The 23,216-nt window shown below is 34.0% G+C and overlaps 2 protein-coding genes and 1 long non-coding RNA gene across 7 annotated transcripts in view; 1 reads left to right on the top strand and 2 right to left on the bottom strand.

Moving 5' to 3' along the window:
- Positions 1–53: 53 nt before the first annotated feature.
- On the bottom strand, positions 54–20,586 carry LOC111679764. 5 transcript variants are annotated; one of them, XM_046947409.1, is made up of 7 exons: positions 19,549–19,577; positions 14,824–15,116; positions 14,654–14,720; positions 6,832–14,548; positions 4,660–6,555; positions 3,422–4,582; positions 54–2,840 (listed from the first exon to the last, which is right to left on the bottom strand). In XM_046947409.1, the coding sequence occupies exons 2-7, from the start codon at positions 14,997–14,999 to the stop codon at positions 595–597; spliced, it is 13,263 nt and encodes a 4,420-aa protein (XP_046803365.1). In that variant the 5' UTR covers positions 15,000–15,116; positions 19,549–19,577; the 3' UTR covers positions 54–594. The 5 variants fall into 5 exon arrangements, with proteins under 5 accessions (XP_046803365.1, XP_046803363.1, XP_046803362.1 ...); XM_046947407.1 differs by lacking the exon at positions 19,549–19,577 and adding an exon at positions 20,493–20,586 and having other exon boundaries at positions 4,660–14,548; XM_046947406.1 differs by having other exon boundaries at positions 4,660–14,548.
- Positions 19,714–22,765, top strand: LOC124419093. Its single transcript, XR_006940397.1, has 2 exons — positions 19,714–20,963; positions 21,977–22,765. It is a non-coding gene; the product is annotated as an uncharacterized LOC124419093 (long non-coding RNA).
- Positions 22,601–23,216, bottom strand: part of LOC111679753 (putative metabolite transport protein HI_1104) — a 31,139-nt gene continuing 30,523 nt past the window's right edge. Inside the window, exon 5 of the mRNA XM_046947410.1 lies at positions 22,601–23,169. Coding sequence (XP_046803366.1) covers positions 22,916–23,169 — 254 coding nt within the window. The 3' untranslated portion in view covers positions 22,601–22,915. The remainder of the gene's footprint in view (positions 23,170–23,216) is intronic.

Genomic DNA, 23,216 nt, shown 5'->3' with positions numbered 1-23,216 from the left:
ACATACATATATATATACATATTGTGGGATTAAGTTGCTCAATTATTTACATTTATTTCAGTTAAATAATATAGATAATAATAAAAGTTTTTTAAGTGTTATAATAATAATAATTAATATAAAAAAATTACTCCTATATTCAAAAAATAATAGTTGTAATAATAATAATAATTTGGGAAAAAAAGGAAGTAACATAACTTAAATCTTAACAGGGATAATAAAATTTTGTTAAGCTCTGCTTTTTCTCTCAAGCAGAGAGCTCATTTTTTAACGCCTGCCATACATAACCTAAAATTAGATCCTGGTATATAGAGGCAGTAACAGAGAACTAAACAAATAACTTGTTTATATACAGTTTGTTTTTAAATATTGGTCTATAGCTTTTTCTTTTTAAAGGAGTTTAAACAGACAAAAATTTAACTTGTTTAACAGTTTAAGGGCATTTAAAGGTACTTAACGTTAAGTAAAACAACTTAAAAAATATATATATCCTAACTTTCATTTAGGATGCTGACTTATTAACTAAGAGTCTTATTATTGTTTTTACTTATAAAAAGAAAGTTTATAACTTTCCTTATCTTTTTTTGAGTTTCTTCAATTAAACTTTATCTTATGGCTTGCAGGACAGGCTTTTTTAATATGTTTATAACCATTATAGGCCATTAACTTTTTACCTTCTTCTTCGTCTTCTTCTACGGCATCACATTTAGTTAATTTTAACTGACAATCAATATTAAACAATAGCTTAAATTTATCTATAGTTAAGGGAGTTTTTATGCCTCCTATAGCTACTTTAGTATAGATTTTAGTTAAATCTAATTGCTCAGGCGTTTGACCATAATAGGAAAAGGGTTCAACGTCTAAATTTTGTGGATAACTATGTTCAGTTGAATGTTTTGGTGAGTGTGTGGGTGTATTAGAGAATTTGCGTTTTTTATTATTTAACTCCTTTTCGATTAGTAAGGAATTGCTGGTGTTAGAGGTTAAGTTGGAAGAGAATAAAGTGTCACGGTCCACTGCCACCGTGCGTCTACGTTTTGAGATTTTAGCCAATTGCAAGGGAGCACTAAATTCATTGGCTATTTGTTGTGGTTGTGTCATTAAATTTTCATGATCTACTGTGGTTCTTCTTTTTCTAATGGCGGCTGGAGTTTTATTTTCAATTACCGAGATTTTAGGTTTCAATAAAGTGTTAGAGCTTGTGCTGGCGACAGAATCCTCTACACTTAAAACCACCGTGCGTCTTCTTTTGGTTACACTTTTGGGCCTAGATTGCATGGCTTCTAAAATTTCATCTTGAGGCGTAGCATTAGCGGTATAATCCACTTGTTTCTGTTGAGCTTCTATAGATTTGCGCGCCACTAAACGTGCTATCGATAGCCTTGGTATAGGCGGCTGTTGTGATATTTTATATATCTCCTCATATAACTCATCTATTATTACCGTTTTTCCGTATTTAGTATTTAAAAGATTACGTTTATTGAGCACCAGACCACTGGGAAATATTACTAATATTTGTAGTAAAAATTTGCGTATTTCTCGGAACGGATAAATGGTTCTAAACTTTTGTATTTCCTGCTTATGTTCCGCATAACAATGCTGCATATAAACATTGAAGGAACTTTGCTGTTGGCCACAAAAATTACAATTCTTAAAGCGACCATAATGATCGATCATATGTCTCATCAGGTCCATTTCAGAGGTACTGGTAAAGCAGCAGCTGCTACAACGATAGATCAGAGTATTGCTAAGCTCCCTAAAGGAGAAACTCTCCTCGCCCGCATGCATATTACAGGCATGCTGTACAATAGCCACGCGATTGGAAAAGATATCGGCACACAAAGTGCACTGATAGGACACTTCCGGTTTGCCTAAAGCTAAAATATCCATAATCTGTTCATTATTATCAATACGTATGTCTTGGGGCCAATGCTGAACACGCAAATGATGCTTGTACAAGTTTTCAACATTAGCACAGTGAAAGGAACAGTAACCACACAGTAACCTTTGACAGTTGTCATCATTTTCCGCCATCGTCACATCGGCTGCAAAGTAACGTGACTTTTTGTGCACACTTAATAAATGCTGCTGCAGTTCACTGTTACTACCAGTAAAATTACGACATTCCGGACAACACAGCCTTCTAAGCAAACGAAACCAGAATGGTTTGGCCAACTCCTGCTGTTGATTGTGAACTTCATTGTAATGTAAATTCTTTAAATCCTCAAATATTTGTGTTTTAAAAGCACAATGATAACAGCCAAACTCATAGCCCGAAATATAATTTGCATTATGCGCTTCGTCATCTTGTGTTTCCACATCCACCGATTGGTCCTCATCATCCTCCTCGCCCTCATTATTCTCTAACTGTAACTTTTTGCGATATTCCTCCGACTCTTCTTCATCTTCCATTAAAATTCCACGTATATGTCTAACACGAGTGGGATCGTTTCTTTGCCACAGTGGCCTTGTATCGGCCACATCTTCATTGTTATTAACAGATCTATGATACATATAACGGGCTTCTCTTGTCTTGCCCGCATGTTTCTCATCGATGTGCGAAAGAATTTGTGACAGCTGATGAGATCCAAAGGTACAGTGGGCACATTTATATTGATTTTTAACACCATGCTGTTGCTGGCAATGGGTTTGCATTTGTCCCACAGTGGTAGAGCGATGGCCGCATACATCACACACCCACTTACCTTTCGTTTTGGCTGAATTTACATAAGTTACTATAGGTTTTGGGGCTGCATTGTCACTGTTGGTTGAACGTGTTACAGGACTAGAAGTTCCAGCAGTTGATTGATTGGTATCCAAAGTATCTTTATATTTTTTGCCTAAAAGAAGAGGAAATAAATTTTAAGTTATTATTAGTCTGGACAGTAGCCTTATAAGCTCTAGTTCAGTTTATGTTTAGTTCTAGTCCAGTTCTAATTCAGTTCTAGTTCAGTTCTGGTTCAGTTCTAGTTCAGTTCTAGTTTAGTTCTAGTTCAGTTCTAGTTCAGTTCTAGTTCAGTTCTAGTTCAGTTCTAGTTCAGTTCTAGTTCAGTTCTAGTTCAGTTCTAGTTCAGTTCTAGTTCAGTTCTAGTTCAGTTCTAGTTCAGTTCTAGTTCAGTTCTAGTTCAGTTCTAGTTCAGTTCTAGTTCAGTTCCAGTTCAGTTCTAGTTCAGATCTAGTTCAGTCCTAGTTCAGTTCTTAGTCTAGTTCAGTTCAAGTACAGTTTAGTTCTAGTTGAGTTCTAGATCAGTTCTAGTTTATAGCCAAGTCCAGTCATAGTTAAGTCTATATTATATTCTATATTCATAGTCTAGTCTATAGTCTAGTCTATAGCCTTTAGACTAGTCTATAGTCTAGTCTAAAGTCAAGGTTACACTCTAGTCTATAGTCTAGACTATAGTTAATTTTCAATTTTACTCACCTGCAAATGCCACCATCGTTGTATTACCCTCTGCGTCGTCTTCGTCGGAACGCTCATGCGTAACAATATTCACTTTGGAACTGGCATGCTTCTCATTAATATGTCTCTCCACCACATAACGCAAATAATGAATATAATTACATTCTTCACAACGAAATAGAGTGGCGCCATGAAAACGTAAATGATTTAAAATCCGCTCAATAGTAATGCCTCTCTTACAGATTTCCTCCAGACAAAAAGTGCAACGATATGTTACATTATTCGAATGCAAAGCATTTAAATGGGCACGGAATAAATCCACCGAAATGGTATGATAATTGCAGCCAGGACAGCCACAAGTATAACATTTACTTTCTGATAAAAAGCTGTAGGGAATTTTAAAGGCTGGTTTCGGTGCTGTGGATGTAGCCGATGCTGCGGCTGTTGTGGAAGAGGAAGGTATTAAGGAAGATGAAGCTAAATTGGTCATTTTATCGAAAAATCTTTCGCTGCTGTTTAAACAAGGCACTGGATTTACAGGATCCACACTGTAGGCTTTAGTGGCATCAGTTTTATTACTCAAATCGGGATTTTGTTTATGCATTTGCAAGTGTCTGAGCATATTGGTGCGTACTTTGGTTTTGTATTTACACTCGCCACAATTGACTTCACGCTGGAATATGGCCGATAAGGGCAATAAATCTATCTCGCTAGATTTGAAATGAGTTTTAGAACCCGACTTCTTGCGCTGCCATTCTAATATTAATTTTTCACCAAATTTTCTTAATTCCTCATCGCTTAGATCTTGAGTATAGGCCACATAATAGCCGGAATCTAATACAGTGCCTAAAGCATCATTGGAAATTTTCGGTTTAAGCAGCTCTTTGGTATACATATTTAAAGTGTGCCAATGTTTTTCCGAGAAATGTTTCAGCAATTGACCCGGATTGGTGGAAGTTTGATCACATAAATAGCAAAAGTAACGATTACGTGCATGATTTTTGATATGAGCTTTAATGCCCGCAGGACGATGATATTGTGCTGTACAATGTGGACATTTATAGGTGTAATTATTGGGATTACCACCCATGCTAGAGATGTGATACATGACATGCGTTAGAAAATTACTCTCGGTTAGCTGGGTCTGACAGTTTTTAATAACACAACGATAGAGTTTATCATCTAGAGAGAAAAAGGGAGATAGAGAGAAAGAAATTTTTTAAGTTTAAGAAAATATTTAAAAGAATTCTTTAGCTTACCTGCCAAACCGGTGGGTCCTACAGTTTCCTCTATGGTTTCTCTTAATTTACGAAGGTAAACTTCTTCAGGTTCTGGGAAATGTTTGGAAATTTGATTTTGTATAAATTTGGCATTTCTCTTGTCGGTAATTACCACATTGCCGCCACTGTTTAATATATCTTGTATTTTTTCCTTTAAGGAAATGGCGGTGTCTTTTTCTTTATTGGCCGCCGGCTTAGGGGAAACAGTATTAAGGGCAGACGTCGTTGTTGAAGCTGTGGTTGTTATATTACCTTGCGTTGACTTATTGGTATTAACTGCTGCTGTTGTTGTTGCAGTATTTGCGGCCGATGTTGCTGCAAGTTTGTTTAAAGTTTTATTGATAATATGAAACTGATCGGCATGTTTCATATAATCCTCAACATCTGTGGCACAATAGAAACAGAAACCACAAGCCAAATAGTCATGTTTATTGGAGAAATTTCTCCGTTCATGAAAACGCAAATGATCACTCATGGCCACTGGGACGCGACTGACAAATTTACAACCACTACCCATACATTTATATTGACGTGAAGTTATGGTAAAGTTAGAACTAGGTGAGTTCATGGTTTCGTTAGTTGGTGCATTATTATTATTGGCAGTAGAGGCAGCTATGGAAATATTAAAACCCAATGCCGCCGATGATTGATCATTGTACTGAGCCGACACGGTTTGGGTTATTACAAAATCTCCGGTTTTGTTTTGGGCCAAAGGCAATGTTTCGGCCACAATTACCGGTGAGTCGTCTAAATTGCGTGGTACTTCTCTTTCGGTACAGGGATTGCCAGCATTTGCCAAGATATTAGAAACCTCTAGAGATTCGGCGGCAGCTTCTACCAATTCTACACGCTCCTTTTCTATTTGCTGCGTCCATAAACTACCCACTTTGGGTGCCAGAGTGCGTACATTAGAAATTTTGGGCAATTGTAATTGTTCAGTGTTTGTGTTGGGATTCAAACTTATAACATTGGAAATTTGTAAAGGTGTTTGTTGGTTGGGAGCCGAAGAGGTTACCGAGGTGATGAGAAAATCTTTACTGACATTATTAAAAGCTACAGCAGGACCAGCATTTAATAGTAAGGGCTCCGTTAAGGGCATTTGTGGTTGAGGAGGCATGTCCTTGGTGGGCGGTTTAGGTTTGGCCACCAATAATGCCCCCAACATGGTTAAGGGAGCAGCAGAACTTAATACACTCGCACTCTCATTACCTTTAACCTCCATATCGGGTGTAGAACGTGAAAGACAGTCGCCTGTTAAACGCCGTAGCTTAATTTTCGGTCTTTCCTCGCTACCCTGACTAGAGGTGGTAGAATGCTGGGTAGAATCGTTATTAAGATCCAATAAAGGTTTGTGTGCATGTTTCTCCATCATATGACGTATTTCTTGGGTTATGGAATATTCTTTATTGGCATTTTCCTGGGGAAAACATTGCTCGTGACACATTAAACAATAACCATTCCATTTAATATGTTGATGTTCACACATGAAATGCGTTTCCAAACCCACCAAATCACTCGAGTATAAAAATGAACAATTCTTTAATAAACAATAGAATTTAAAAGGATTATCTCCCGTCAACTGCAGAGAATAGCCCACATGTGAGATATTATTTATGGAGATTTTGCTGGAGCATTTTGTCTGTTGTTTATCATGGGCCTGTTGCTCGGAAACAAAATCTAATGCATCTTCTATGCTGGTGTGTTGATCGGCTGCATTTATATTCACAGCACTTAGATTGGAATCCAATATCGAGGAAATATCATTAAGATCTTGTAAAGGTTCTAGAGGAGCCAAGCCCGGCACTAAATCTATGGGATCATTACAGGGTGAATCGGGCAAAAGATCATCCATGATATTGATAACAGGTTTAAAACCTATATGAGCAGTTGTATTAGTTAGTGGCGTATTAGTTGTTGAACTAAAGTTGGGGGAAGTGTTGGTGTTTGTTTGATTTTTAGTTGTTATTGTAGTGGTTGGTGGTGGTGTGTTTAAAATAGTGCCGTTATTGTTGGAGGGAATTTTCTCTTTTAGGCTTTTCTTTTTGGGTAAAAATCCCATGGGTGTTAAATGTTTTTTGGTGTTTTTGTTATTACCCCTTAATAAACCAAATTTCTGGAAAAGACCCTTATTCTTGGACTTGGGTATATTACCTGTATTCGTGGCACTAACCGTAGGAGCAGTTTCTGTTATTTCTATATCTTCCCAATCCTCATCATCACTGATAACAGTTATATCATTATACACTATTGGTTTAGGGACATCCTTTTTCTTCCATATTAATGGTGGCATTGCCGTGTGCGTTTCTTGTTCCAAGTCCTTAACCGTTTCATTTACAAGTTTCTCAAAGGCATTTTCTTTAGCTTCAGTTTGTTTCACTTCCGTAGGTTGTTGTAAATCTTTAAAACGTTGACTTAATCTCTCCGCCATGGTTATGGGTTTGTTAGCCTGCCGTACACCATCTTCATTGGCCTGTTCTTCTATGTTGATAATGGATTGAGCCAATATTTGTATGGTGGGGGAGTTGCTGTTCTCTTCACGACTAGGCATGAAAGCATTTGAGGCATTTTGTTTAAGTTTTTTGGCTTCAGAAGCTTCCAAACATATAGATTTGCGTTTGCTGCTATCACCTCTTTTGTAAATCAAATCTATGGAACTTGCTATAAGATCCGACATGGTAGTTTGGGGTGTAGGTAGTTTTTTAGTTTCATTGGAGATTTCATGTTCCCAATCCTTTGGATTTAAGTTTATTTGTGACTCCTTACTACTTGCCTCAGAGTTTTGTGTTTCTTCCTCCTCTTCTAGGCAAATTTTTGGCGTTTCTGTGGGATCTTCTTCAGCTGCTTGTGCTGCCAAAGCCAATAGCTCATTTTGTAGATTAGTATGTGACTCCTTAGTGGTTTCTGTAGCATTAACTTCATCAGCTGCTTGTGCCGCCAAAGCTAAGAGTTCATCTTGTAGATCTTGTGCCGTCGCTGTTTTATTTACTACCTCCAAATCTTTATTAATTAAGGGTTCACTATCGCTCGAGTCGAAATCTATAACCTTGTTTGTTTTTTCTTCCTGTTTGGTTGGTATTTTCTTCAGTTTTTCTTGTTCTTTTGTTAAAGTTTTAATTGGAGTTTCCGGCTTTAAGATTTCTTCCTTGTTTAGTTTATTTGTACTGAAGTTATCATTGTTTGTTTCTTTCTCTGTCTCTGTTAGGTCTTCGGTTTCTGTTGGTTCTTTTAAAACACTTTCATTTGATATTTCTTCTTTGTCTGCTTCTTTTTGGTTGTCTTCAGTTTTATCTGTTGCTGGTTCGTTTTCGGTTGGTTTGGTTTTGCTTATTTCCTGCTTCTTGCTGGAATCTTTAGTTTTAGCAGGTTGTAGTTGTGTTTGTAAAACTTTCTCCTTCTTTTTACTTTCTTCTTTAGTTATTTCGGTTGGAATTGACTTGTCTGTCTCTTTGTTGTTCCTCTCATCCAGCATTGTTGTGTTGTTGTTAGTGGCAGCAGTTTCAACTTGTACTAATTCCTTCTCTTTGTCAGTTTCTTTAGATAGTTTTTGCTGATTTTCATTAGAATTCTTATCGGCTACGGATTGTTTAAGTTTTTCCAAATCTTTGGATTTTTCCAACTCCAATACACGTTTTACCTTTAGCTTTTCTTCCGATTCTTTTGCAGTTTCTTTAGGTTTGTTTACAGTTTCTCGATCCTCATCAGTATTAGTTTCTTTGGCATCTTTTTCACTCTCCTTTGTTACTTCCGCTTCTGGCGATTGCTTCTTGGAAGTTGTAGTCTCATTTTCTGAACCTTTAGTTTCTTCTGCCGCAGATCTTTCAGATATTTCCTCATCATCTTCTATATCAATAATCTGTTCATCTTTTTCTATTTCCTTCCAGGCTTCATTCTCTCTTTCGATAGCCCTATCCTCAGTAACACATTCCACATTTGCCACATCGAACAAGGTGACGGTATAACCCAACAACTCCACTTTTTTCTTATCCAAATGATGCTGTTCTATATAGTGTCTTTCCAAGTTGATCCTCTTCAATTGTATAAAATTACAAAGATGACAAACATGAGCATTTATTTCAGTGGGTTTATTAAGCTTAACCATCGAAGTAACAATGCTGCCACCCTCGCAAGTCTTAACATGACGCGCCACTGTCATTCTACGATTGCTGCAATAATGACATTTGCAGCATTCATAACGAAATTCCACTGTATGATTTTGAAAGTGTTCGAGCCAGAGAGGCAGGGGCGTATTGAAGTAGTTAAGACAGAAGGGACATCTAAAGAACCAGGAAGGTTGTCTTTGTGTCTTCTTAACACCAAATATGGGTTGATTGCATTTTCCTTTTTTAAATTGCTGCAGCAAGACGGGAGCCAAGCGTGATATATAATTTTCACCATGATGCATTTTGTAGTGTAATGAACCTTTATTGGTGGGGATTTTCTTTTCACAAATCATGCACCAGTTGGTGAATTTTGATTGATTATGCCAGTGTAGATTGGTGTTCTTAATGGCGGATTTATTTTTAGGTTTTGTTTTTAACGAATTCTCTTCTTCCTCCTCCTGTTCCTCTTCGTCCACTTCGGTTTCAGTATCTCTATCTTCTGTTTCGGATTCTTCTTTAGTTTTAGCTTTTTTATTTCTTACATTGGACTTGGTAACGGATTTTCTTTTATTATTTTTGTTGGTTTTCTTGGGAGCTTCCTGTACCTCTTCCTCGGGTATTTTAATGGGTGTATTTGGCTTTAATATGGGCATTTTTCTTTGCGGTGTACTGTCCGTATTAAAACTGGTATTAGTGTTATCTAGGGACTCCTCTGTAGTACGTGAAAATATAGATAAGGCTTCATCATCATCATCATTGGTATCTTCATTAGTGTTACAACCTCTTAGAGATCGTCTGAGGGGTCGGTTGCTTGTTGGCGGCTTAAGTTTTTCTTCTTTTCTTTTGCCTACCATTTCCTGTTGATTCGTTTCATTGTCTTTGTTTTCTTTCGTAGACTTTTTGCTGCTTTCCGTTTCCACTTCCTTGCCCATAATGGTACACATACGCCGTCCAGTGGCCGTCAATACACCCTCACATATAAACATATCTCTGATGTCATCATTTAATCTTTCTAGCTCACTGCGTTTCTTTTGATTTTTTTTCGCTCCTCTTGCTTTCCTTACTCCCTCTTCCGCTACTGTTGTTGCTTTAGGTTTTAGAGGTTTTAAATCTTCTGGATCATCTTCTTCCTCCTCCTCTTCTTCCTCTTCCTCATTTGTTTGTTGATTTTGCATATTGTTTGCTTGTGTTTTTTCTTTTTTAATCTCTTTTTCATTATTCGTTTCTTGTTTATTTTCCTCCGCTTCTTCGGTTTGTCTATGACTGGACTCTATTAAAGATTTTATAAGTTCCAGTCTTTCATCACTTAATATCTGGCCCAACAAACCTAAAATATGATCTCTATCAGCATTAGGTTTGAGTATTTGATCGACTATTTCATTGAGTACATGAACATTAGCTTCAGGTGTGGGTGTAGGATTATTAGACTTGTTGGCCGTGCTGGTAGGTTCATTGTCATCTGCTTCCTTTTTAAGGGAGGTCTCCTTAATAGCATTAGAACAGCTGGCTGGTTCCTCGGTGGATGTTGAGGAAACGGCACAATTTTGATGCTCTTCTTCGTTTGTTGCAGCTATAGGCTTAAAGGTAGTTTCATTATTACTACCACTAGCTGCTGCAGTTATAGGAGTTTCCGTGTTTTTTCCCGGCTGTAGTTTTTTATTTGCTTGAGTTCTTTTTTTGACCGCTTTCGATTTGTTTTCTGTTTCATTAGTGGCTTTAGTTTTTTCTGCTTCCTTGCTTGCCTCATCTTGTTTTTGTTTAGTTTCTTTTGTATTTTTGTTTTTATTGGCTTTAGTTTCCTTCTTGTTCTTAGCTTGTTCCCTTTCATCATCATCTTCATCACTATCGTCCGTATTGTTATGATCTTCTTGTGGTTTTGACGCTTTTTGTTTGTTATTTGATCTTGTATTTTTAGCTGCTGGTGTTGTTGTTGTTGTTGTTTCACTCACTTTACTTGTGGCCGCATCTTTCAAGGTCACATGTTTAAACACTGATATGGCACAGGCTGTTTCATTGAAATTAATGGTGGCCCGTGTTCTTCTCTTTCCTGTAATAATATTTTGCGTTGAGACGGTGCAATTATCATCGGTTTTCTTAAACATTTCCTCTAGATTTCGATTGCGTCTAGCATTTATTCTTTCCTCTTCGGCTTGTTTGCGCTTGCGTTTCTCTTCTTCTTGCACATCTTCGAATAGTAAAGCATTGGCTTTTCTCAATTTTTCTTTGTCCACTAGAGGAGCACTATCGAATACCACCATGGTATTGCGTCTCCTCAAGACTCTTTGTGGTTTGGGTGTTAATTCTTGTGTTAATTTATTGAATTTATCGAGAGCACTTATATTATGTTGCGGCTTAAGTATGACCTCATTTTCTGACGAGGTTATGACAATTTGTGAAAGCATTTCAAAGTTTTCTTTAGCAGTTTCTGTTGGTTTTTCTTTTTCAGATTGTTTTTCTGTTTCTGTTTCTTTTTCAGTTGCTTTTTCTGTTTCTTTTGCTTTATCCTTTGTATTTGCTGCTGGTTTTGGTCTACATCTAGGATCACGTGTATTCTTTTTATTATTTTCATTATTGGTGGTTTCCTTTGTTGTTTCTTTTGCACTTTCTATGGTTTTTTGGGTGTCTGAAGTTTTTTCATCTTTTTCTATTTCTTGATTACATTTATCTTTTTCCTCTTTAGAAACTTCTTTAGTTTTTTGTTTTTCCTTATCTACTTCTTGGTTAGTTTTAGTTTCCTTCGCTTTTTTATTATTAACTTCTTTAACTTTGCTTTCCAACTGCTTGCCGGTCACAGTTTCCTCTTGTTGTTTATTTATTTCTTTAGCTTTGGTTTCCATTTGCTTTGCAGTAGGAGTGGTTACCAACGGCTTCTTATTATTTGCAGTTTGTTTGCTTTCTTCTTGTTGTTTATCTTTGGTTTCCTCCTGTTTATGCTTTTCATTTGTTTTCTCTTTATCTACTACCTTTTCGTTTTCCAAACTAACATTAGCTGCGATATCCGATTTTGCGCTCTCCTCTTTAGTTTTCTCTTCTGTTTTCTTTTTGGGTATTTTAAAACTTAAATTACCTTTGGAGAATGTGGTATTGAAATTTTGTGTTCGATACATTTTGTCTAAAGCTGATTCTGTCGGTACAACAACTTTCTTTGTGACAGCCGAAGCTTTTGCACCATCATTGTTATTTGGTTTTTTATCTTTTTTCATTTCCTCCAACTTTTTATTGCCCGTTTCTTGCTTGTCATTAGCATTTAACTCTTTCTCTTTTTCGGTTTCTTTCAACTCTAATGCTTTCTTTTTAGCTTCAGCTTCTTCTGCCGCTTTCTTGAGGGCCGTCTCTTGCGCTAGTGCTCTTTCTTTAGCCTCTCGGAACTCTTTATAGGTTCTAGGTTGTGTGGTTTTTTGTTTTTTCGCCTCAAAATATTTAATTCTTTCGGATTTGTCATTTAGCAAAGAACTAAAACGATTTTGGACGTTTGCATTATGCGCAGGAAAAGTATGGTTAAGTGGTCCCGTTTGTATGGCGGGTGGTGGATGATTGTAAGTCCCCATGGGCGGAGGCAACTGGTTGTAGTTCGCCAAGGGGGGTATATTGTGTACAGGACTTACTATAGCCGAGGGTGAGTTATGTTTATGAAAAGCAGTCATTACAACTGGCGGCACGGGGGATTTATCAATTGGCTCTGATTGCTTTTCTATAACTTTATTAGTTTCAGCTGAAACTTTAGGTTTTTCTTTAGATTCTTCCGGTTCAGAATCCCAATCTTCTTCGGTATCCGATTTAGGAGGATTGGGAACAGTATGTGTTGTCCAGGTTTTTTGTATGTTTTTAGCTTTTTTATCTTTCTTATTATTTTTATCCGAGTCTTTATTAACAGACGTTTGTTTGCCTTCCAAAGAATCTTGTCTGCTTACACTTTGATCCCTAATGGGTAACTTATCTTTTGTAGTATCTGGCACAAAACGTGTTTGACTTTTAGCTCTATGGTTGCGTCCTCCGTCATCCGCTTGAAATCTGGGCTGACTATTAGCTCGTTCAAAAGATTTTGCCTCCATTTGATAACGCGATTGACTTAAACTATTTCTTCTATTGGGTGGAGGTTTAGAATTAAACGATCTCTCCTCTCTTTCGTAAGGCTTCTGCACAGGAGTTTGTTCTCTTTTAGCCAGCCTAGGATCTACTTTAGTTAAGGGTTTAGCTTTTGTTTCCTCATCCGAATCCCAATTTTCTTCAGAACTATATTGTGTTTGATTAAGGCTGGCACTTCTGTTGGGAGTCAAATTGTGATTACTATTTGCTGTTACTCTAGATATTCTAGGATCTTTACGTCCAGCATAACTTAAATTAGTTGTTGCTGGATAATTCATTATGGGAGTAGACGAGTGTAGGGGTGGCGTGTTGTTTAAAAGATTCTGTTTCTTTAGCCGGGGATCATTAAGATTAATGGCTGGTAAAACATTTACATTTGGACTGACCATGGGAGAAGGAGAATTTATAGTACTGCTGCTGCTGTTTAATTTATATTTAAGTCTTGGATCATTTATTTTCGAATGGGAACTGCATTCACTGCCCTCGGTAGAGGATATAGATATCAATCTCTCTTGCCTGGGATGAGGATTGTATTTTAAGGCCAATCTTTCAGGCGGCAAAGGAGACATATTACGTTCATCTCTATCGCCTGTTATGGGAGAGTTAAGACGTGCTGTTTGTTGTAATTTTTTACGCACAAATTCAAAGGAATTATTAGGTGACAAATCCTCGACTTTTGTGGTCCTTCTAGTGCCTATTTCGGAAATATCTTTAGCTATTTTATCGGCTCCAGACTCAATTAAAAGATTATTGATATCATTAACAGAGAGAGGAGGACTTTTTAAAACATCTGGTATAGGTGTATAACGTCCTGGTGGTTTACTGCCACTAGGACTCTCCAATTTCACTTCGTCTGTAACTTTGGCACCTAGACGTGAGAAAACGGGTACTGATGATGCTGCATAGCCGCTGCTACGTTTATTATGTGATTCATTGTATTGTTCCCAACATTCTTCCGGACTATAGGCCTCATTGTTGTCATCGTCTGTAGGTAATACTTGCGCCAGTGTTCTTAAATTATTGTGGCATATTGAAGCTCTGGGTAGAAATGGTTTGGAAGATGGAAAATGTTGTTGTTTAACATGAGCCGGTAAGGGTTCTGTTATCACCACTTTAACGGTTTGCAATTTGGCAGCATTGCCTGTAGCGGATGTTTTATTATCTTTAGAAAAGGGACTATTTTGACGCGATATATTTAAATGCTTCGTCTGATGATGTGTATGATGTTGCGAATGACTTGAACGATTATCATGATGTGTTCTATTGTGATGATTATGGTGATGTTGATGTGTTGGTTGTGGTCCCGCCGAGGGTTTATTTTGTTGTTTATTATCCGAGGAAAAGACTTTTTGTCTTAAATTTTGAAACTGTTCACTAGTGGAATGTTTTGTATCTTCTGTTTTATGCGATAGAGTTTTATCGTTTATACTTTTTACTGGCTCCTTTAGCAATATAGGAGAACAACGTCTTTCGGTGGGTATTTCTACCGGTTGTTCTATAACATCTGCTATTATTTCAGGAGGCGGACTGGCGGGCCCACAAATATCTTCTTCTGTTGTTAAAACTTTGGTATTTTTATTATTACTATTACTACTGGTTGCCGTACTGGAAGGCTGTGGAGTTTTGTTCTTCAATTTAACATTATTTAATACATTATCTTCATTCTGCAATAAAGTGGATTGCTTTAACATTTTTGAAAAAAAAAAGAAAAATATAAAATTAAAAAAATATATAAAATTTAAAACAAATAAAAGAAAAATTCTTTAAAATAAGAAAATCAAACATACCTTTTCAATTTTGTTATGTAACTTAATTAAAACGCCTTCACATTTTATTAAAGTCTCTATTCGGATCCTTTGAAAATAAGAGCAAACAAAAGAAACAAATATTAAATTTTTTGAAATTTCTTTAAACTGATTTCTAAACATTCAATCAATCCTTTATTATTTCGACTTACTTTTTTGCTTTATTCGTTAGCAAATCATGTAACATTTCCATTTTTTGTAATTGCGCTTGGCGCGGTTTATCCGGCTGTTGTTCATTGTTAACTTTAAGTCTATCAATGACACGCTGTATGAATGGTACATATTTTTGCATTTCTTGATATTTAGCTTCATATTGTGCATCGGTCATTTCTACGTTTGTTTGGTTAACGAATTTTCTTCTTTCTTAAAATTAAAATCTTTACTTTTCTTCTCGATAACTGGAGATTAGTAAAACATATTTGAATTTGTAATAAAATTATCAAAACTGTAAAGAAAAGAAAACAAAATTAAGGTTTTTTTAATTGTTTATATAGGAAAATACTCTACAGTCTGGTATATAGGCTATTTTATAGTATCAGCTGTAGATTGAAGGTGCTAAATATTGTCTACCTTAAAAAAAATATAATCTCTTGGCATACGAAATCAAAAATTGTCAAATTTGTATCTTAAATGTCATTGTATTTCGAAAGCTTTTTCATTCGAATCATAATACGGAGCAATCCATTTGAATACTAGTCTATAGTCTGGTCGCCAGTGTAGTCTATAACCTTGATTATATGCAAGTCACGACATAGTGTAATCTACAATGCCTGCGCGTTCCCACAACCATAGGATCTCCGCTCCGGAACAACCCGATTATCAATCGGCCAAAAATTATTAACTCAGCAACAGCTTTATCAACAGAAAGTTTTTCCCCTAGGGAAGAACATCTAGTTCCAGCCAACTTGTTACAACAACAACACTGCCTACGTTCCCACGACAATCGGTTCTTCTCTCAGAATTCAACGAACAACGAGCAAGGATTGTCAATCCAGCCACACCGACTTTACAGGTGACGCTGCTACAACAGCAACAACACTGCCTAAAGGCTATAGTCTATTCTGTTTATCTATAGTCTGGACTAAAGTCGAATATGTATACGATCAGTAGTAGTCTTAACTATAATCTAGTCTATAGATTGCTATATAAACAACATTTCCTGATCTTTTATTACATATTTGCAATGAATATAGTATAATTTATTAATTTTTCATTTAGATTGCGATATAAATATATTTAATTACGAAACATTTACAGAGAACCACTTTATTTTTAATAAAAACTTTAAAAAGAACATAATTTGTAAGATTTTAATTTTGACACACTGTAAATAAAATTATAAACAAAAGAAATATGGCTCAACAATAAATAACATGCAAAATAGTTAGCAACACTTAGGAAAAAAACATAATTTTGTTAGCAACAAAAACAACAACCCCACCAATATAAAAAAATCAAACAAAAAGATGATAAAATTCTTTAAGATCAGCCGGCAGAAGACAAAAACAACACACATACACACACCCATGCTCGTTTAAACATAGAACACACAAACCAACCATAAGGATTCACAAAAAAACGTGAGAATTTGATAATAATCTTCAGATTTAAACAAAAATGTATTAATAATTATTTAAAGCACTAATAAAACTACCTTTAATTTTACAAAAACCCTTTAATAAGTTTAAGTTTATATATGTATTCATTACTTTTTTTTATTTCACTTAAAACCACATGGTTTGCTTTTAACAATTTTTTTTTTGTTATTTTAAGCTCTTTTTAAAACGATTTAATACTTTTTTCTTTACGATTTTTATTAAGTTTCATTCATTAAACGCTTTTTTATTATATAAATTATTTAATTTTAATAAAAACTTTAAATTTTTAATAAATAATAAAAATTACTACACACATTCCATAAAGAACTTTAATATCAAACGAACGCGAAATTGCAACTAAAGCAAAATTGAAAAAACTACTAGCACGTCACTTTTTAAGTGATTTTCTTGTATGAGCGCAGCTACTGCGCGGGCAGCGTAGCTAAGCGTCAACATAAGCAGCATTTGTTTCGTGTGTGTGTGTGTTTTTTTTTTTTGTATTTAATTCGCTTGAGTGTGTTTTCGTTCGGATTGTCGGGTGGTTGTGGTTCGTGTCTGTTTAACGCGTTCGTTAGTATTTTGATGTATTTTTCCGTAAGAAATTAAAGTGTAAATTATATTTATAAAGTAAACAAAAATAGTATACATTTTTATAATAAAATGTTTATAAAAAAAGTGCATTAAAATAATATCGAAAATATTGGAAGGAATCACAAATGTTCCAGCAACAAAGATGACACTTGATATTTTAAACAGGGATGGAAAAGTTTATATAATAAAACTTTAGTGTATAACAAGTAATGGGTAAGAAAAAAATTTGTTTTTATAGAAAAAATATTGAAAACAGGGATGTAAAGTATGTTTAAATAATAATTAATTTGTGAATAATAGTATTTTCCTATACATATCTCTATAAAATAACTTACTCATAGAAAATCTTATAATTAAGTATCAGAGATGGAAATGTTGACATAATTACACTTTGGTATAACAGTATTTGCATTGAAATGTAAAAAAATAACCCACTTAACAGTAATTTAATTGTAAAATGTTCTTAGGAGTTAATTTTCCTTACAAAATTATGTGTTTGACTTAATTTTCAAAGGTTAAATGGCTAAAATGCAAATTATCATAAGTTTCAAAAAAAATAAATAAACAATAAAATTATTGTCATGGAATAACAGTTATATCTAATTCAAATAACTCTTAAAGTTTTAATATTTAAAACATAGTCTTCTTAAAATGGGCACTATATTAAACTCGTTTATCCCATACTTATGGATTTGGTGTTTTAAGTTTAAAACTAACAGTAATTATTAACATATTAATGGATGGTTTATTTCAGCTGCACTAATCGCGCACAGGTAACTTAAATATTGAAATGATCTCATTTTCATTTCAGGTACTAAAACGACTATCTTTTTAAAGTTTTTAAATTCCCTATTCAATTGCAGTAGTAATTCACTACTTAAATTTATAGGTATAAATGATCTCACACTGATTAAAATTTCAGCAAGTTTTTATACCAAAAGCTGATCAATTTAAAGATCATGTATTTGAATCTTCAAAAATAGCTAAATTAGCAACACATTTTGCTACGCTTCAGTTTGAGTGGGAGACACTTCTTTTCAACGATTCATTATTATGACGATTTGTTTTTGAGTGGGTGAGAATTCTGTCACATTTAAATCGCACGATTATGTATAATAATGAATCATGCTTTTAATTTATCTTGACATAGTATTTTCGGACAGTAAATTGCATCTGAATACTAAAATTCAAGTAGTTTTGGGATTACATTTTTTTAGGAAATTAACTCTAAATTAGGAATGTTAAGTAGATTATTATAGAACTTAGCAATATTCCTATGCAACCGTTCCATTATGGGCGATAATTCTTTGCTAGAGAAAACCTTGAAGTTTGTATTGCTGTCGCTAAGTTGGCTACACTACAAGGGTCCTTGCGCAGCAAAAAATTAATGAAAATGTAAATAGTCCCCAATCCAATTGTTGTGCATTTAAAACCCTCTAAAATGGTGGTGTCCTCAGTATGAGTTGAGGTTCTATCCTGATGTAATAGATAAATGTCAGATATAGACAGTTATTCAGCTTAAATCCGGAGAACATATTATCGGATAAATGTCAAACAAACACGATACCTCTTTCTAGTGATGTAGTCCGAAACGCGTAGCTTCTAAGTTATGAAGACTTTTTCGTAATGATTTCGGTTACTTCATATCTCCTCTCTCTCTGGGTGTTATAGGACTCACATCCAACTGAAATATGTGCAAGCATAACTTGATGAGATCATCCAAAGACAATGTCAATGTTCGCCTAAAGTAGGGATTTTAAAACAATTGGGAATGTATAAAGTATGGAAGACATACTAGCAAATTGATTTGCCAAATAAGCAGAGAACTTAATTGGTGGGAAGCGATTCTTGGAAATATAAGTGGGTCAGAGAAAGTAAATATTAAGAAAGATCTTTAGTTAGATCATCTATAACATCAAAACAACTCGTTTAGATTCGTTTCCACAGCAAGCGAAACTATGTTACGTTCCCACAACAATCGGTTCTTCGAACCGGAACGACTCGTAGTTCACCAAAAAACGAGCAATAATTGTCAACTTAGCAACGAGTTTACAGGTGTCACTGCTGCAACAACAACAGCATTAAATGTTATGTTATTTTGGAAATATTGTAGAACCTCCCTTAAATTCTAATCAGTTTTCTCAGCCTTCATCCATAATTAGGGTCAAGTCAATAACACAGCTGATTTTTTCTTCTTCGCTTAATAATAACGAAATCTCTCCATTTTCTAAACGGCTTGCCAAAAACCCATTAACTAGAGCGTTAGAGCGGAATCAGTCGAATTTGACGGCCCATGTTGATCTCTTTTTTAAGTTGTCCAAAAGTTAAACCAAAATGAAAACTATGGCCAATTTTATAGTTAGAGTATGTGGCAACACTATTTTCAAATGCATGGTACTAATTTCTACTAAATTTTCGCTCATTATCGCTATTTTAAAACATATAACAAATTCGTTCACTTTTTCGATCAATATTTGCTTTACATTCCTATACCAATAGGGACCTGTCAAGAGACTATTACAATTTTCACATGATAAGGCAACTCTTTATTATTTTTTTACAAAACTTACAATTTACATTAAAAATAGTTTAACGTCTATAACACTTTGAAAATAACTACTTAAAACACTTAATGCTAAAACTATTTTAATATTTCTTTAATTTTTTTTAAGTTGCAACAATACTTACCGTTTATTTGCCTAGATTTTGTGTTTTTTTATACGTTTAGTATTAGCAACACTTAAAAAAATTGGAAGGCATCTTTTCATTTAACAATTTTCTTTTAAATAATATAAATTGTTTAATAATTTTATTCCTACAATATGTTTAAACAAAGCCAACTCTAAATTTAAGCAGGGTGTGATTATAAAAAAAATGTTTTAAGAAATGAAAATTTGTTAATGTATACCGACAAAAATTGCAGCCACAAATAGCAACAACAACAAAAAATAATACAAGTACAAAAAGTGGTGTGTATAACAGTATAGCAAACAATTACAATACAAAAAAACACACATTTTCATACACTTCGTATTATAAAAGTATGAGAAAAAACAATAATAACAAAAACAAAAACAATTTAGTTGTTGCTATGTGTGTTTGTCTGCCTGTCGTCTCCTCTTGAATAACCTAAAACAACAATTACAATAAAAACAAGAGCAGCAACAAACTACGCCATCAAATCACACGGCATAAGAACAACTACTACAACAACAATGAAACTTATACAAGAAAAAGGAGACATAAAAGTAGAAAAAAAACAATAAAAACCGTGTTTCTTTTATAAATATTAAATCAGCAAAATATCTTTTTTCATAAATAAATTATTTGTCAATAAAATTGTTTTATAAACTTTTGCAAACACTTTAAAGTTGTTGTGTAATACTATATAGAAGACGGGTTGGTCTCTTAATTTTTTTTTCTGTACACCATTTTTTTCTTTTACTATTTTGCAACGCCATTTATAAATTACGGAAATTTATTGTTGTTTAAATAGTTTTCTGATTAATTATACATTTTTATATTACTTGTGTGTATCTTTATCATAACTTTCAAACATAATTAACAAAAAAAAAAAAAACAAGAACAAATAAAATTGGAAAAACAGGAATTAATTAAAAAAAAATACGTACAACTATGTCGACGTCTATGATTGGAACCTTAAATCTCAACTGAAACGTAGTAAATGCTAAAGTATCATATCAAGGCGTAATATCTACATCAATCGTTCGTTTGCCTGCGCTGCAGCTGCTGCCAACGTTAGCATACACTCACACACACACGCCACCAAAATAACACTCAATTGTGTTTGAAATATTACTCAACGTCAGGCGTTCGGCATTTGCCGTTATTATTCGCCGCAAATATCAGTTGTTGTTTGTTGGCCGCACAAAAAGCTTAAATACGAGTGTAACAGCAAGCAATGAATTTAGTTGTTTGTTGGTTGTCTTACCAGTTGGTTGGATTTTCTATTTAGTTGGGAAAATGTGTGTAAAAGAAATAAAGTTACTTGTTTAGGTGTGTGTATGTGTAGAAAAGCAGATTTTCTCATACATTAAAGAATTATTATGTGAGTGTGTGTTTTTAAGGGGTGATGGTGCTGGGTAAGTATTTATTTTGTTTTTTTCTTTATAGTTTGTTAATGGTAAGTATTGAAAAAAGAAAATGTTTGAACAAATTTTATAAATTAAAGGTAAGTTAGTTAGATAGTTAAGCTTTTGCGAAACACTTTGAAATGAAGGTAAGATTATTGATGAAAGTAAATAATTATAAAATTTATTAAGTGTGGAATAAAAATAGCAAAACAATAGTTCTGTTATAGGTAGATAGATTGATAGATAGAAATATAGATAGATAAATAAATATATAGATATTTAGATAGATAGATAGATAGATAGATAGATAGATAGATAGATAGATAGATAGATAGATAGATAGATAGATAGATAGATAGATAGATAGATAGATAGATAGATAGATAGATAGATAGATAGATAGATAGATAGATAGATAGATAGATAGATAGATAGATAAATAAATAAATAAATAAATAGATTGATTGATCTGATAACAAATTTACCCCCGAACTAAAAACAAACTAAGTGAGTTGACAATCTTTGGACGATTAAGAATCGGGTCGTTCCGGAGCGGAGATCCACTTGTCGTGGGAACGAACTAAGTGCGTAAAAACATTTGGTTGCTGTTGCTGAGTTTACAGGCTATTGGGAATCTGGTTATTCCGTAGTGGAGTTCCAATTATTGTGGGAATAGAGAAACTTATAAGATGTTCTTTAAAGTAAGTGCCTCCACAGTTTAGATGTTAGAGTTCTAGTTCGTCAGTATGGAGGTCATGAGTTCGATTAACAACAGATAAACTGGTGTATTTCTGATGTGACAAACATCGTTTTATCCTTTGCATTGTGCAAAGAAGAGTGTGTCCAGGAATTTAAGGACTGAAATATTCAGGTTAAAAGTGATTCCGATTCAATTGATATATTCTATGGATTGAGTCTTATCTTAATTTGTGATTTATAATGTTAAGTGATGGAAATTTAAATACAAAAAAAAATTCAACTATTAATATTTATTTCATTTTTATTAAATGTATTATTTGCAGCTAAACAATATAATTAATTACACATTGCAGTAAAAGAAACGCTGAGATAACACATTCCAAAACTAAAACCGATGAATATATATGTTAATGTATTGACAACATTGTTTTCTATAAAAGTACCAATTTATACTAAGCAAAGACAACAACCATAATCAAACTAAAACAATATGATGCACACAAATACTCTAACAGATGGCAGTAGTGAGAAGAAAACACAACTGAGTTAAAAATAAAAATAAAAGAAAAATGTTTAATGGAAAAAATATATTCTTACATGGCAACATTGCTGATTTTATTTGGGCAAAACAAAAGTGTTGCCATATGTATAATATTGTCAAAATAAATAAACTAAGTGTTGCCAGTATAAAAAAAAACGCAACAAACACAACGGGTTAGCAAAAATAAGAGAGCTACCATATGTTTAAGGTTGTCTTTGTAAATAAAGTGGCAATTAACACGCAGAGAGTTGACGTATGAGTAATATTGTTGTTTATTTTTGAAATGTAACGTTTTTTTCCATCATTAAAAGTAAAACTATAGATATTTTATTGTGTTTTATAAAATTTTTTTATTTTAAAAACTATTTAATAACAATTTTTTATTAACAAATATAACTGCATTTAGTTTTATTACTAACAAAGTGCCTTTATTTTTTTTAATAGCTAAAACCAAAATATAATGTTATTTAATTGTAACTACTAATACTTGTTAGATGAGGAGACACGAAAAACAAACAAACATTATAATTAACTTAACATAAAAGAAAATTTTGTTATGTATTAACTTTAATTAAATGATTTTTTGTTGTTTTTTTTTAATGAGTATTTTTTTGTATAAAAAACATGAGCTGAACTTATAAACTAAATAGAAATAGAGAGAAATTATTTAACAATTTTGATTTTTTGTTGGGAAATACTAAGCGATGTTTAGAGATATAACCTACAGTCTACTGCTCTCTTGTATTTGAGGTTTATGGGAATTTGTGTTGTTATTGTACATTTGCAAGTGATTGGGTAGAGCTGTATTGGATTTGCCATTGGGATAGGCAGGAGGTTCATCGTTTGAGAAGACAGAGTTGTCATGTCCCTGAATATTTCTAGCAGGAACTTCCAAACCATTTTCAGCCTTTTCCTCGGCTGAGGCTTGAGGTTTACCCTCCAACATGAAACAGGTGATGAGGAAAAGAATCGAACCTGTTGAAGAAAGAAAGTGTTAATAATTTTTTTGTTATTTTTTTATA

This window comes from Lucilia cuprina, chromosome 3 (genome assembly GCF_022045245.1).
Source record: "Lucilia cuprina isolate Lc7/37 chromosome 3, ASM2204524v1, whole genome shotgun sequence".
In the NCBI taxonomy this organism is placed as follows: domain Eukaryota; kingdom Metazoa; phylum Arthropoda; class Insecta; order Diptera; family Calliphoridae; genus Lucilia; species Lucilia cuprina.
The sequence above is the reverse complement of the archived record's forward strand: the minus strand, read 5'-3'. Positions and strand labels throughout refer to the sequence as shown.

Bases quoted from the DNA above. Each gene is read 5' to 3' on its own strand.
- LOC111679764 (XM_046947407.1), bottom strand. From the start codon at position 14,999: ATGACCGATGCACAATATGAAGCTAAATATCAAGAAATGCAAAAATAT. The intron at 14,721-14,823 runs GTAAGTCGAAAT...TTATTTTCAAAG, and splicing joins CTAACGAATAAAGCAAAAAA to GATCCGAATAGAGACTTTAA. The intron at 4,583-4,659 runs GTAAGCTAAAGA...TTTTCTCTCTAG, and splicing joins AGGACCCACCGGTTTGGCAG to ATGATAAACTCTATCGTTGT.